Raw genomic sequence first — 14499 nt, 5'->3', positions numbered from 1 at the left:
GACGTTGTGGCTAATCTCATTGTCCTTGTCTCCGGGTCGTTCCCGGCTTAGCCTCGATGGGCATGCCATGGCTCGGCCACCTGTCTACGCCTCAACGCAACACTTCGTCTTCTCCGTGTGAAATCAACCGATGCCTGGATTTTCTTTCATGCAACTTATAAAATACTTCTCCATCTCACACTACTAGGGAAAACCTTATACACAGAAGCTTACCAGTAGCGATGGTCAAAAAATATGCGCTACTACTATGTACCAGTAGGGCGTTGTGTACAAGATCGCTACTACTATGTAATTAGCAGTAGCGCGTTCCACGCAAAAATCGCTACTACTATAACTACCACACCGCTGCCGGCAGGCTAGGTATAGTAGTAGCGCTGGTATATGGACAACGCTACTGCTATTGGTCTTAGCAGTAGCGCTCGTCCTTGGAACGCGCTAATGCTATGTGGGACTTATACCCAGATTTTCCTCCCCCGCGCCCCGACCATCTTCTCTTCTTCCCCTCACTCCCTGCTGCCTCGCTCCTCCGCCACCGCCACATTGCCGTCGCCACCGCATCGCCGCCGCCGTCCTCGGTATGCCCTCCTCCCTCCTCTCCATCCTCCTCCCACCGCGCCCTCCTCCCTCCTCCTCCGACTCGCTTAGGCAAAAGATTGAAAAAGTCTGTATCTGTCTATATGTGCCTTCGTCTATGTTACCCCTTCCTCGGAAAGAAGATTATTCGTTTAGTAAAAAAACGAGAATAAAAAATCAAAAAGATCTTAAGCAAGCCCTCGAGAGGGCTTAGTTGATCATGATTTATGTTTTCTCTTTCTTTTCCTTTTTGTTTGTTTTGAGAAAGATATCGTCCGATTCTCCTTCTATTGATTCTTTTCCGATCGAGATGTACGGATCCATGTGTCTACATACATAGATCCCCCTCCTCCCTCCTCCTCTCTCCTCCCTCCTCCTCTGGTCGCCTCCTTCTCCCACCGCCGTCCTCCCCCTCCTCCTCTCTCCTCCCTCCTCCTCCTCCCTCCTTCCACCCCCTCCTCCTCTTTCCTCCCTCCCCCCACCCCCCGCTCCCTCCTCCCCCCCTCATCTCTCCTGACTCTATTCTTGCATAGAGTAGAATTTCTTAGTAAATTAGTAAAAATTCAAACTAGCTAGGTTAACTTGGTTGGCTAGCTAGGTTAACTAGTTTAATTAGGTTAATTATCTAGGTTAACTAGCTAGGTTAACTAACTAGGTTATTTATAGTAATTTGCTTAATACAACTAGTTTATTTATGGCAAGTGCTTAATAGAATTAGTTTATTTATAGTAAGTGCTTAATAAAATTAGTTTATTTATAGTAAGTGGTTAATATATTTTGTTTATGCAGAAAACAAGTTTGCCCCTGCCTCATTTCCGTAGTTGTCCCAATCGTCGACCCCTTAAGACCTCTAGGTGAGAATAGCCAAATTATAATGTGTTGTAAATGTCGATGATGAAAATGCTAGTGCTATATACTCTAGGTGAGTAGTTGCCATGTCATTGATGGCGATGATGATGCATTCTGAATATAGAGGATGCCTTGGTGTTCTTGTTTGCAATGTGCCTCCGAGTGGCATATGTTTTGCCGGAATGTTGATTCGTTTCCCTCCCGGCAAATTTCAGGCGCTCGATATGTCTTGTCTTTAGCAAAGGTCAGGCAAAAAAATTTCATGAATTTTAGCATGACTTGTGCTACAATGTAGGGCATATCGAGTGCTTGTGATTTGCCAGAATGGGAATTCAATGATATTTCAGCAAAACATAGGGCATTTTTTCTATGTCATTGCTTGATATATGGAACGGGTTGACTTTAGGTCTGTTTCGGCTCCTTGTGTGTCTTTCAGTGAGGGAGAGTGTCCACCATATATATATTTGAGAGAGGAAGAATGCTGATTGTTGTCATGGGGGTCGCTTATCCTTCTTCTCTTTGTGCTAGACCTTTGTTACGCACTATGGGAAGAAGGAGTAGCGACCATCATCGACGGTCGAAACGGTGAGGGAGTGTCCACCATATATGAGAGAAGAAGAATGCCGACTGTTGTTGTGGGGGTCGCTTCTCTTTCTTTTCCTTGTGCTAGATATTTGTAATGCACTAGGGAAAGGAAGAGTAGCGACCATCACCGACGGTCGCAATATCAGATAGGGAGTGCCCACCATATACGTGAGATGAGAGTTTTAGAAGGAAGACTCAACCGACCTAAAGTCAACCCGTTGCATATTGAGTAATAGCGATCTGTGTGTTGAGTTTCCTGGTAGTTGCCTTCGGTCAATTTTTAATTAATGTTTCAACTATGAACATAGGATAAATGTCTGACAACGAAAAGGAATTCGGTATGTGCGAATATTGCAAAAATGAGCGCGGCCTGTGCGACAGGCCTCACCTAGTTGGTGGTAGGCACTTCAGCATCAAGTTGGATGACACATTCGAAGTGGATATAGTAAGTCACAACGACACGTCTTTTTTCATAATTAAGCATGACTTCTTCTTCTTTTGCTTCAACTTATAATTTTAATTTTTTACCATTCTACTAGCATATCCCTTGCCATGCAAGAATGTATGTCTTGGATAAGGTTGGTTTCAGTACTATGAAAACTATGCAGGTAAAAAAAGTTAACTTGAGGACCGGGCATGGTTATAGTTTTGCCGCAAAATTATACAATTCAGACACCTACACCCATTTTGAATGCAAACAATGGAGAGCACTATGCAAGGCTTATGCATTTGAGCCTGACATGCTTATCACCTTTGATATTCGTCTAGAAGATGACATTGCAGATAATATCGACATCTGGGTCAATGTGCAGACGCCTCCAGTTCTACCATTATATGAGTTTCTCAACCATAGTTATGTCTTGGATATTGTTTATTCAAAAATAGTTGACAACTAATTTCTATTGGCAACTTATTTCCATTCAAACAAACATATCCGGCGCTTGGTAGATATGACCTACTACTGTCCCGGGGCTGAACTAAACTGTGAGGAGATAAGTCATTATATTTCATGGCTTGAGGATCTTCATACTGTCAAGACAAATTATTTTCCTAAACTTGAAAATCTTAGTACTCAGAACGTGCGACCAATAGTGTTCGTACTGAACCACGGTCACATCTATTTAGGAAAGATGGTAAGATTTTTACTATTTGTCCTCAGTGCATCTTTTGCATACATTATTTTTTAAGCTAAACTTCATTGCTAAGTATGTTACTACGATGTTCTTCAACAGGGACTCCCGATGATAGTTGTGCCTCAGTGGATCGAGGCTAAAGGTCGCATGTCCATGGTTAGCATACGACCAAGACATCCTACATTGCACATGAGTGCATTCAGAATTTCTAAAAGCGAGCAAGTCTTAATAGTCAAAGAATGGAACAAAATTGTGAAGGATAGCAGAGAAGTACTAGGGGGCAGCAATCAAAAGCGCAACCCACAATTAGGAGACATGTTCATCTGCATGCTCCAATATGATGAATCAGGAGTGCTACACATGTTCTATGCTATTTTACCCGAGAGAGAGCAGCAGGAGTGATTAGCTAGCTAGAATGAGTGTTGGTGGTGATGACTATGATGATTATTATTAGCTAGTGTTGGTGGTGATTAACTATGACTATGATGATTAAATAGTGTTGGTGGTAATAACTATGATGAGTATTAGCTAGTGTTGTTGGTGATGATATGATGCAAGAGTTTTTATATTAATATGATGATGATGATGATGATGAGTACGTTATTATATTATTGGGTGAAAGAACCGTGGATTAATTTCAAGTGGATGGATCCTCAGTGATCAAGTTATAGATTATCGTGATAATCCATGACTTGGTCACTTAGGATCCATCCATTTGAAACTAATCCACGGTACTTTCACCTAGTGAAATAACTCATTATAATGTAAAAATAATCTCTAAATTGTACTCTATGAAAACTTGTATAAAGATGTATGAATATGACCTAAAATTAAAAAGAAATAGAATACGAAATAATAGTAGTAGCGCGGGCAGTGAGAAGCGCTACTAGTAATTACCAGTAGCGGTTGTTGCAGCATGCGCTACTACTAAGTAGATATAGCAATAGTGCGTGCCAACAAGCGCTATTGCTAACCTTTAGCTGTAGCGCCGTATCAGTAGCGCGGTTACTGCTAGGCTTTTTCCTAGTTTTTGCAAGCTAAAACTAGCTTGAAAGCTGTATTATATTATGAGATTAGGGAGTACCAAATGCGTATATTTCATGTTTGATGCGACAGTACCTTTAACTGATATCAGTGCCATAGATATATTATTTTCTTTCTGTGAACACCCCAAAATTATGACCGAAAAGTAGCCCTGTCACGACATTGAGATATGGCAAATAGACCCGTCTCTACAAGTTCTGACCGTTGATCTTACCGAAAAAACTTTCACCCCGTTTTATATATAAAGCAGACCAGCCACAAATCTCCATTGATCTTTACTCGTCGAAGTCATTCTCTGCTCCATCCATCGGCTAGCTGATGATTACCAGCGCAACTGTCGAGAACCTTATCGCCATCATGCCAACAGTGTCTAGAACCTTATCGCCAACATGGTACAGTGTCGCTGCAAACGTCCACTTACCCGGATAGGAGAAAGTTGGCCATTGAAGAAAGGGAAGGAGAGGTGTCGCTGTCAAGAAATATCAAGCTTTCTCTGATTTAATAGACAGGCACCCGCCCAGACCAAGGGTATACCACATGTCCAATCCAGTTGATGGCAAACAGAAGCGGCCGGAGCCTACAGTTTTGAGAGGAAGAAGCCATGGGAAGAGTGACAATTGACACGCCATTCCATTCTACACGGGTGAGTCTACTCCTCTCCCACTACATTACAATTTACAATGTCTCTTTCAGTTGCCGTATGCTAGCCGTCAACATGTGCACTTGGAATATCCGCGTCTCAGAGAGCAGCCTCCACGAGTGCGATGGGAAGGAAACTTCATCACACACCGTTCAATTAACGCCTTTTTTAAACATTTTAAAAAAATTACACCAAGGTCCCTAGACCATCGAACGACCACTGTCGTCGCCAAAACGAGTTGTCGACATGCCGCTGCCATCGCTCCCCTACAAGAGTTCTTTTTTTTGCTGGTGTAATCATTGTATTACTCAACAACATTGTCATTACAATCTGCGAGAGCTAGCTCTAGAGAATCTCGAGGGCTAGATCCAACTCAAGTCATTGTTCTACCCTCCAATCTAGCCGATTGTGAATACTTCCACGCCGACCAACCGCTAAGTTTGGTTGACTTTCTGGTGCTACAGAGGGTTCATCATCCGGCATAATTTGTGACTTTGCTATTTCTAAGTCACTGCTAATTAAGAATCATCCGATCTAGTTCTGTTAAATATATTCATGAGAATGAGAAACCAGTCCATAAAAAGTTTTAGTGGATTATACATCTGACTCCCCAACATCAGCAATCCAATATTCACATGATCTTTTTCATAACGGAAATCATTTACGAGATGAGATGAAGGTTTAAGGTAAAATTACATGATGGGAGGGACCCGTAATTAAACAAGATGATACCATGCGCGTTGCTGCGGGGATTCCTTGCAATGATTCTAATAAAAATTGGTTATATGGACATGAGTATTTGGATTTATAAATATATATGAACTAAAACTAAAAATACATAAATGTGATTAATATAATTAGGGATTGAGACGTCTACGCAGTACTACCTCTGCCATGGTTTGTTGCCCCCCTTAGTATTTTTGCCAAATTCTGATCATATATTTAACTAAGAAAATAATAACGTATGCCATCAAAAATTATATTGTTGGATTCGTTTTTGAATATAGGTTTTAGAGATACGTATTATTTTTGGTTACATGCGTTATCATTTTATTAGTTAAATCTAAGATCAAAGCTAAGCATAAAATATGAAGGGGACCAATAAACGTAGAGCTTCCCTTAAGTTCCACATTTTTGTCCCATCAACTCCAACCAACTTACACTGCAACTTCCTACTCCTACTTGGCAATTCAATCAACCCAAAACCCAGCGTCCACGGCGATTTCTCGTCTCCTCTCCTCTGCTCTCGCCGATGCACCGCATGGCTCGCTTCCCGCTGTTGCCGGCTCTAGTGCTGGCGGTCACCTGCGCGTCGGTTCAGTTCACCGTCGCTGACCCGCAGGCTACGCAGCTCAACCTTGGATGCAGCCAGTACAACGCCACGCCCACGGCCGCCTTCCTCGCCGCCTTAAACTCCACCTTCGCCGAGCTCCGCGCCAACCTTTCCGCCGGCAGCGGCTTCGCCACCGCAGCGGAGCCTCGCGCCGCCGCGCCGGCGTTCGCGTTGGCGCAGTGCCGCCCATACGTCACCGGGAGGGACTGCGTCGCCTGCTTCGACGCCGCTGCGGCGCGCATCCACGCCGCCTGCGGGGCCGCTAACGGCGGGCGCGCCATCCTCGATGGCTGCGTCATACGGTACGAGAGCGTGGCGTTCTTCGACCAATCCACCCTCCCTGGCAACACGCAGCGCTGCAACGGCTCCGCCGTGCCCGGCGCCGCTTTCGACGGCGCGGTGCAGGCGCTGATCAGCGACCTCGCGGCAGCCGTGCCTCGCTTCCCGCGGCTAGCTGCCGCGGCCGCAGGCGCCGGCGTGTACGCCATGGCGCAGTGTGTGGAGACGGTCCGGCAGGACGGCTGCGCGCAGTGCCTCGAGGTAGCTGCGAGCAACATTGACCGGTGCCCGCCCAATTCCGACGGCCGCGCAGTGGACGCCGGGTGCTTCATGAGGTACTCTGATAAGCCCTTCTTCCCAGCTAATGCGACCGCAGACCTGACGCCTTACTTGCACTCTGGTGAGTTCCTCCTGTGGCTACGACATCTTTGCTCTGATTTTTGTTTGATCAGACCCTGACCAAGTGTCGACCTGAAGTAGTGTTGTATTTCAAAATTGCTTTTTCTCAAACGATTCCCAAATTGTGGAATCTGCATAGAAGATCAATCAAATCTAAGAATTGACCTGCAACCACAGCAATGATTGTTGTGAGTACCGGTCAAGGGGCCCGGGCTCCTGTTGGAGTGATAATAATTCTGTGAACTAAATGATACCTCACACGTTGCTATAGGAATCGATTGCAATATATTTCAATTAGATTTGATTGTGTGGAATATAATATTTAGATTATTAACACATGAACCGAAATAAAAAATACATACGACCTATTATATAGTTGTAAAATATATATTTAATATAAGTAGAATAATAAAATAAAAAATAGTTTTCGATGCATGGTTATATGTGGTGGTGGGTCTTTTCCCGTTCATGGTTGCTTAGGATGGGGTTCTCCATCTTTTCTATGTGGCATCTACGTGGCAAATTGTCAAAGTTAGGCCAGTTCAACAAAGGACCAACCGAGTAGTCATAGTCAACAAGTCAAATGAAAAGGAGGAATACAAAGACAAAGTCAAGAGGAAGGCCCTAGTCCACCATGGGCTAGTGGACCATATTTACCTCTCTTACGTGTCTTGCATCACCTAATGGCCAATTCAACTTTAGTACCCTCGATCATATTTTTAAACGTTTGGAACCCAGTGTTTGGGGTTAGTTTGAATTTTAACATTCTCTATTTTGTCACAATGGTAAGACGTATTTAATTGCTTCAGGGAGCGTGTTTGGTTGAACTATGATGACAATTGGATTGTTATAATATGTTCTACAAAAACAACAAACTCAATGATTTTCTTATGTTTCTAACTTAAAGTTCATCTTCAGATCAGAGCTCACAATTCATGATTTTTTTTACAGGAAAAGCAAGAGGGAAGAGGGCCATTGTAGGAGCAATTTTGGGAAGTCTGGCCTTCCTGTTGCTTCTAGGGTTATTAGCTTTGTTTTGGACCTGGCGGTCTATGAAGCTAAAGAAGCCACAAAGAGGTAAATGTTACGAAGTACATCACTTTCGAGAAGTTAATACTCTTTGGTTCTTGTCATTTTTTTTCAATGTGATCTTACGAATGCGCTCCAAGTCGATGTCATTAACTAGGCAAAAAAACTTCTTAATTAGTGGAACATGTTTTTTTCCTCGAGTTCAAAAAAAGTTGCTTCCATTTAGTCATCTTGACGGTAATGAAGTGATTATGTAAGTTCAATTGAATGAGATGCCTCAAGAGAACATCCACAGTGTCATGTCACAATTGTCGTGACTTGCCATGATGATGATGGCATACAATTCTGTCATTTCACAATCCGACATAGGCTCCTATTTCATCCATTGCACAGGACTCCCAAATTATGTAACAAGAGAGCAAGATGTTGACTTTTTCCACATATTTGACTATATTATCACAGTGTGGATTTTAGCTTTATTTCAATGACCATCAGCCATTTATTGATACCGGCATGAATGACACAATATCCATTGTTACTAGGTCACTATCATAATTTTTTCATAGTAGTAAGAATGCCTTTGATAAGTATGTAAACAATCCATATTGGTAACTGATAATTTTATAGAAGTCTATGAAAACAAAGTAAATTTACGATGTTTTTATCATATATTTTGGCACTGAATTTTGCAGAGGTAGAAGTAGACATGTTTGCATGAGTCATGGCCTCCATACAATTTCCACCTTGAAGTAACATAATGTCAAGAGAAGCGAAATGGCTCCATCAAGCATGCACACCCACGGAACAGTAAAATTGAAAAAAAATGTATTCCAATGTAAAAGGAACATGTAAATCTTTGAATTTTTTCATGGAAAGTAGCCATTTTGTCACACGAGGAAGTGAAAGTCGAGACATATAAAAAGGGAATTGGTATCGTACATGTGTGTGTGTGGGTGTTGGGGTCTGTATGTGTGGGTGTGAGCGATTGATTTCAGGGTTTACGTACTTAAGTATCTTCATCTTTCTCAAATTTTTTAACATATTTTCTGCTATAAAACGAGCACTTATCAAAATCATGCCAAAAAAAGGATTAATTTGCGCTAGAAATTTTTGATCATATTTCTAAAAGTTAGAAGCATAAAAACCAAACAGAGTATATATGTCTGAATATTTTGAAATATGAAATTTCGTTATTTTCAAACAGGGGTGCACCTCTCGCCACACCTTCAAATTATCCCATAATTTGTAGTTATATTGCGGAAGTTTGATTCCTCTTGTATTTATATTTATTTTCCTTTTCTCTTAATTTTTTTAGGGATGCTCCTTTTGTATTCACCATGTCTTCATTTTTCTGTAATTTTTTTAGCGCTATTCAAAAGATATCAAGTGTTGATAGCTAGGGAAAGGTGGCATTTCTAAAATTATTTTTTAGACAGCCAGGTTACTCAAAAACTCCAGGATTTGCCTATTTTTATAAGGGCATAATATACTAAATGAATTAGCATTTGGCAAAGAACCATATGTATTAATTTTTTTGTATTTACAAGTGTAATTAGTTCCATTTTTTGACAACCCTTTTTTTGCATATTAAATTGTTTTAGAAAGGTAGTTGGAATATAAAATAAATTAATCTATATTTGATTGTTTCTATCCTCACCTGACTGTATCTTCTTTTAGGTGATATACTTGGAGCAACGGAACTGCAAGGTCCAACAAGTTTTAGCTATCACGATCTTAAGGCCGCAACCAATAATTTCAATGAGAAAAGTAAAATTGGAGAAGGAGGTTTTGGAGATGTCTTTAAGGTATGGTGATCTTGAAATACTTAATCCACTATGAAGATTTGCAGACATAATGCAATTTTACATCACAGAAATAATAGAATAAGAACATCATGATACCAAGTCATTGTTTGTTGTTGTACTTTATTAGATTATTACATAAGTTTTTTAATTGTCAATTTCTAACAGGGTTTGCTGAAAAATGGGAAAATTGTGGCAGTAAAAAGGTTGATAGTAATGCAAACTAGCAGGGCCAAAGAAGATTTTGAAAGTGAGGTAAAGCTGATTAGCAATGTTCAACATCGAAATCTTGTCCGGCTTCTTGGTTGTTCTCGCAAGGGTTCCGAATGCCTCCTTGTTTATGAATATATGGCAAATAGTAGCCTTGACAAGTTCCTCTATGGTATGCTCTATTGATCCTTGCTCCTTCATCTACTTGGCTTGTTTTCCCACTCGTTGGACACATGGTCGGACCTCGGTGCACCCTAATATTTCGCAAACATTATTTATATCATGGCAAAAAGATAGGAAAACCCCAACATGAGCCAAAATTCATATGAAAATAAATTTTTGGTCCACCCTTGACCCAAAATTGTCGCTCTGCCAGGTTCGACATGTGAGAAAATATCTTATATGGACTGTGCCTATTATTCCCCACTTGATTGCTCTAGAAGGTCTCATCAATCTAGACTGAATCATACACTCACACCTCTATGCTAGACTAAAATAATCCCATGGTAGTTTTGTTTATGCAAAGGCAAATTTTAACATGCTCCCTCTGACCCCCTCTTTTTACATATGAGGTAAGAAGGTAAGAGTTAATCTGACTACTAATTAATGAATCAACGACACAGATCTATTATATACTCTTACCTCTCATGTGAAAAGAGGAGGTAAGACGGAGCATGTTAAAACTGCTCTTATGCAAAGGCAATTACACCCTTAATCTAGCAAATTGAGTTTATTAGTTTATGACAGTGCTGACCCGCATCTCTACGTGATGGTCTCACATGCACACTTTCTTGCATAATAGGTGAGAGACGTGGAACACTTAACTGGAAGCAGCGATTCAATATCATTGTTGGCATGGCTCGTGGCCTTGCGTATCTTCATGAAGAGTTCCATGTGTGTATCATACACCGTGACATTAAATCTAGTAATGTTCTTCTTGATGATGACTTCCAACCTAAGATTGCTGATTTTGGTTTGGCAAGGCTCCTACCTGATGATCATAGTCATCTCAGCACTAGATTTGCAGGAACATTGTAAGTTTGAACGTGCAAATAACATTGGTCACATTGCTTCTTTTCTAATTATATATTTCTACTGAGCAGGGGTTACACTGCTCCCGAGTATGCAATCCACGGGCAGCTATCAGAGAAGGTTGACACATATAGCTTTGGTATAGTCATTTTGGAAATTATAAGTGGTCGGAAAATCAATGATACAAGGGTCGAGGCTGAAACACAGTACCTACTTGAATCGGTATCCATCTTTATACTGAAAAGCCTCTCTTGGTTCCATATATTGCCCCATATGGCTTGCATATTTTACATAACCACTTCCTAATTTGGTGATATGAATTACTTGACTGGTTTTCATTATATGATTCAAGATTTAGCAAGTAATTGACAAAATTCTTGCTAAGTAAGCATCTACCTGTGTTTATATTGCTTTAGAATCATTCTTCACTAAGGGCATCTCCAACGTCGACTCGCAAATTCCTCAGGTATATGTCCATTTTTGTGTCCGAAAGTGGTCCGCAGAAATGACACGAGAGAGAGCAATCCAGCACTAATTGTAAAGTATCCAGCTGGGAGGAGAAAAAGTAGATGGAGACCATGTATGTGGTGGAATATTTGTGGGTTGGGAGGAGAGAGAGAGAGGAGGAGGGGGGCCATGCATGTTCGTATATATGGGAGGAGAGAGAGAAGAGAGTGACCATGCATGTGATTGGTCAATTGCATGTCTAGACTCCGACAAAGCTCCCCTACTTTTGTCTCTAAAATACCGGAATTTGGACCGGACTGATACAAGTCCGCATTGGATTACAAAAGTGAACAAATATGTCCGGCCGAACATATACCGGTGTTTTGCGGGTCTCCCTTGGAGATGCCCTAAGATTAACTTCAATAGTTAGTTTTTTAAGGACATGATTTTTATAATATTTTTTGTTAAATGATGCTTTATTAACTCATAATATCTCACCAAGTGTTACGAGCACAACAAGCTTATATTCGGCCTCTGCATGACTATGATGCGCGCACATACACACACGTGCGCACGCGGGCGCGCACACAGATTTACACGTTGGCAAACATGCAAAGTCTATTAAGACCAGGCTACCTATGGAGAGGTTTGCACAAGACCACTCTAGAGACTATGCTGCCATTCATGTTGAGTAATAAAAAAAAAGTCCTTGGTTAGCCTCTCCAGTCACTTACACACCATCAAGTATGGAGGTCGGTGCTCATGTCATTGAAGAGTAGACCACGTAAAAGCCAATGCGTATACCGGTAGATAACCTGTAAGGAGAGGAGTTTTACCATTAAAAACAATTCATTTCTACATAGTCAGACTATGTGGTGAATACATGTTAGACATAGCTTGGATGGCTAATCATGTAGCGCACACGAACTACATTGAAAGAAGAGGTGTTTTATTGGCTTGCCTTCATGACTACAACAAATACTGCTTACCAGGCCAGTTGCGGCTAGTGTGGTTATCATGTATCAGGGTCACACCCTGACGTAGGCACCGCAAAAATATTTTAGTTTCAGTGGTACCTTCGACTTCTGAATCCTTTTGTTCTTTACGACTAACAAGTCTGAGTGAACACTTCTGTGGTATATAGAGTTAACCGAAAATCTAACATTCTAATGAAGATTCCAATGGTAAACCCCATGGCCTTGCGACGAATGGACTAATGACAACCTCCCCAACAGAGCACGCCATATTGCGAGGCATGAACCAAGTAGATCTCGTTTAAACGTCACATTAGGCACATACTTACTCAGTACTTGTGCAAGCGTATTATTTTTTGGCGGAAGGTGGCGTTTTCCAACCACTTCTTCTAGAAAAATGAAATTTCACCTTGTCCCTAAGAGTAGCAAAAATTTGAAACGAAAGACGTGCTCTTTCACAGCCATCGGACAATCCTAAAAATGTGAGCGCCCAGATTTCTAATAGGTCAGGGAAAGGGCAATCGAGACAATATACTTATTGCACATCAGTATTTCCCAATCATCTTTCCTCAATAAGAAGCTTAAATAGGTATGCCTTTAATAGTTGATGAAGATGTGATCATTCTGTATAGGCATGATGATTGTATAGGCACACTTAATTTCTGTAGTGAGGTCTACTTATGTACGCACACCTGATGCTATATTAAGACATACATTTGATTACGCCCGTTGACTATATAGGCATGGAAGCTATATGAAAATGAGAACGTGATTAAGTTGGTGGATGGATCGTTAGATCATGAAGAATATATGCCAGAAGAGGTAAAAAGAATAATAGAGATAGCGCTTCTGTGCACGCAATCGGCTGTTGCTTCAAGGCCAACGATGTCAGAGGTAGTTGTGTTGTTGTTATCAAGAAATTCTCCAGAGATACTGCCCACAAGGCCAACTTTTATCGATTCAATAAGTAGAGTGAGAGGTGAAACATCCACGTCCAGTTCATCCTCTGCATCCAAGGCCACCGTCTCTATTTCACACTTATCAGCCAGGTAAATGGGTTTGTATTGTATATGACCGCATCTTTTTTTATGTGTGATTGTTAATGATTTGTAAATACAATCATGTATCTGTATTTTATATATAAACAAGGGGATGCTTATTTGTCAGGATACATGATATTTGAAATTCCCGTCTTGCTCATGCATGTTACAAGGTTGTGCTTCTTGCATGGCATTGCCCCATCTGAGACCATTCTTTGTGTCCCTCTAGTTTCAAAAAAATAAATTCGGTGTCTTATGTTGTATATGATTTCGTCGGCATTTTACCAATCAACTATTTACCTTGATGTTAAGCCATTCTAGCTAAGTTTTGTGAATTTGAATTCTGTATTGAGTTGCCGTTCTTTCTCTCTTTTTTGCGGGGGGGAGGGGGGGTTGTTTGTTGCAGTTCATATTATTGCGATTAGTGAAACAACTCTATAATCTCTAGTAGTTCTAGCACTATGCATAAACGAACACATTACCGTGAAGGAGAGAGTACTGAGTATCTGAATTCCATGTGGGTGTGACTGTGTTGGTACTGGGAGGCGATGTAGTTGTGCTACACTTCATGGAAATGCAAGAATGTGCTGGCTTTGATTTATAGGGAAGCTATGGTGATTAGGCATACGACAAATCTTCCTAATAATTAGAGCGGGATAGCTAGCGTACGGTGGTTTTCATCCAATAGTTTCCATTATGTTTAGGCCATTTTCAACAGTTTTAGTTGGTTTACTATGGTTTCTTTTTTTTGTATTCCCTTTTCTCTTTCTAATGGTTTATTTCATTCTTTTTCTTTCCTAGATTTTTTTTCCGCAATTTTCTGGTTCCACATGGTTTTCCTGATTTTTCGTTTCTTCTCCCCTTTTTATTTTTATAATTCATAAAATAATCATGAACATTGCTTAAATATTTCCAATTTTTTTCCTCTTTAATATTTATTTGATTTAACACTTGTGACTTATTTTAGGATTCCTTAAAACAATCAAAACTTTGTGAGTATTCAAAGAAAATCATGAATATTTTTAATTTTCTCTTAATTTTTTCCTTTGTGAAATAATTTACGTAGAAATTATAACCGAGTCCTAGTCGCATTTGGATTAAATTTTTATTCAAAGAACCAACTCAAAATA

At 40.7% G+C, this 14499-nt stretch overlaps 1 protein-coding gene across 1 annotated transcript; it reads left to right on the top strand.

Annotated features, from left to right (window-relative positions):
- Nucleotides 1-5976: 5976 nt before the first annotated feature.
- On the top strand, nucleotides 5977-13524 carry LOC119274406 (cold-responsive protein kinase 1-like). The gene is made up of 7 exons (XM_037555099.1): nucleotides 5977-6836; nucleotides 7787-7912; nucleotides 9542-9669; nucleotides 9835-10048; nucleotides 10679-10910; nucleotides 10980-11130; nucleotides 13071-13524. The coding sequence occupies exons 1-7, from the start codon at nucleotides 6077-6079 to the stop codon at nucleotides 13380-13382; spliced, it is 1923 nt and encodes a 640-aa protein (XP_037410996.1). The 5' UTR covers nucleotides 5977-6076; the 3' UTR covers nucleotides 13383-13524.
- The last annotated feature ends 975 nt before the right edge of the window (nucleotides 13525-14499 follow it).

The sequence above is a fragment of the Triticum dicoccoides genome, chromosome 3B, assembly GCF_002162155.2.
Source record: "Triticum dicoccoides isolate Atlit2015 ecotype Zavitan chromosome 3B, WEW_v2.0, whole genome shotgun sequence".
In the NCBI taxonomy this organism is placed as follows: Eukaryota; Viridiplantae; Streptophyta; class Magnoliopsida; order Poales; family Poaceae; genus Triticum; species Triticum dicoccoides.
The sequence above is the reverse complement of the archived record's forward strand: the minus strand, read 5'-3'. Positions and strand labels throughout refer to the sequence as shown.

What these genes read in the sequence shown, in the direction of transcription:
- LOC119274406 (XM_037555099.1), top strand. Translation starts at nt 6,077, where the DNA reads ATGCACCGCATGGCTCGCTTCCCGCTGTTGCCGGCTCTAGTGCTGGCG. An exon ending in GACGCCTTACTTGCACTCTG is followed by an intron (nt 6,837 to 7,786) that starts GTGAGTTCCTCC and finishes TTTTTTTTACAG; the next exon opens with GAAAAGCAAGAGGGAAGAGG. An exon ending in GCTAAAGAAGCCACAAAGAG is followed by an intron (nt 7,913 to 9,541) that starts GTAAATGTTACG and finishes ATCTTCTTTTAG; the next exon opens with GTGATATACTTGGAGCAACG.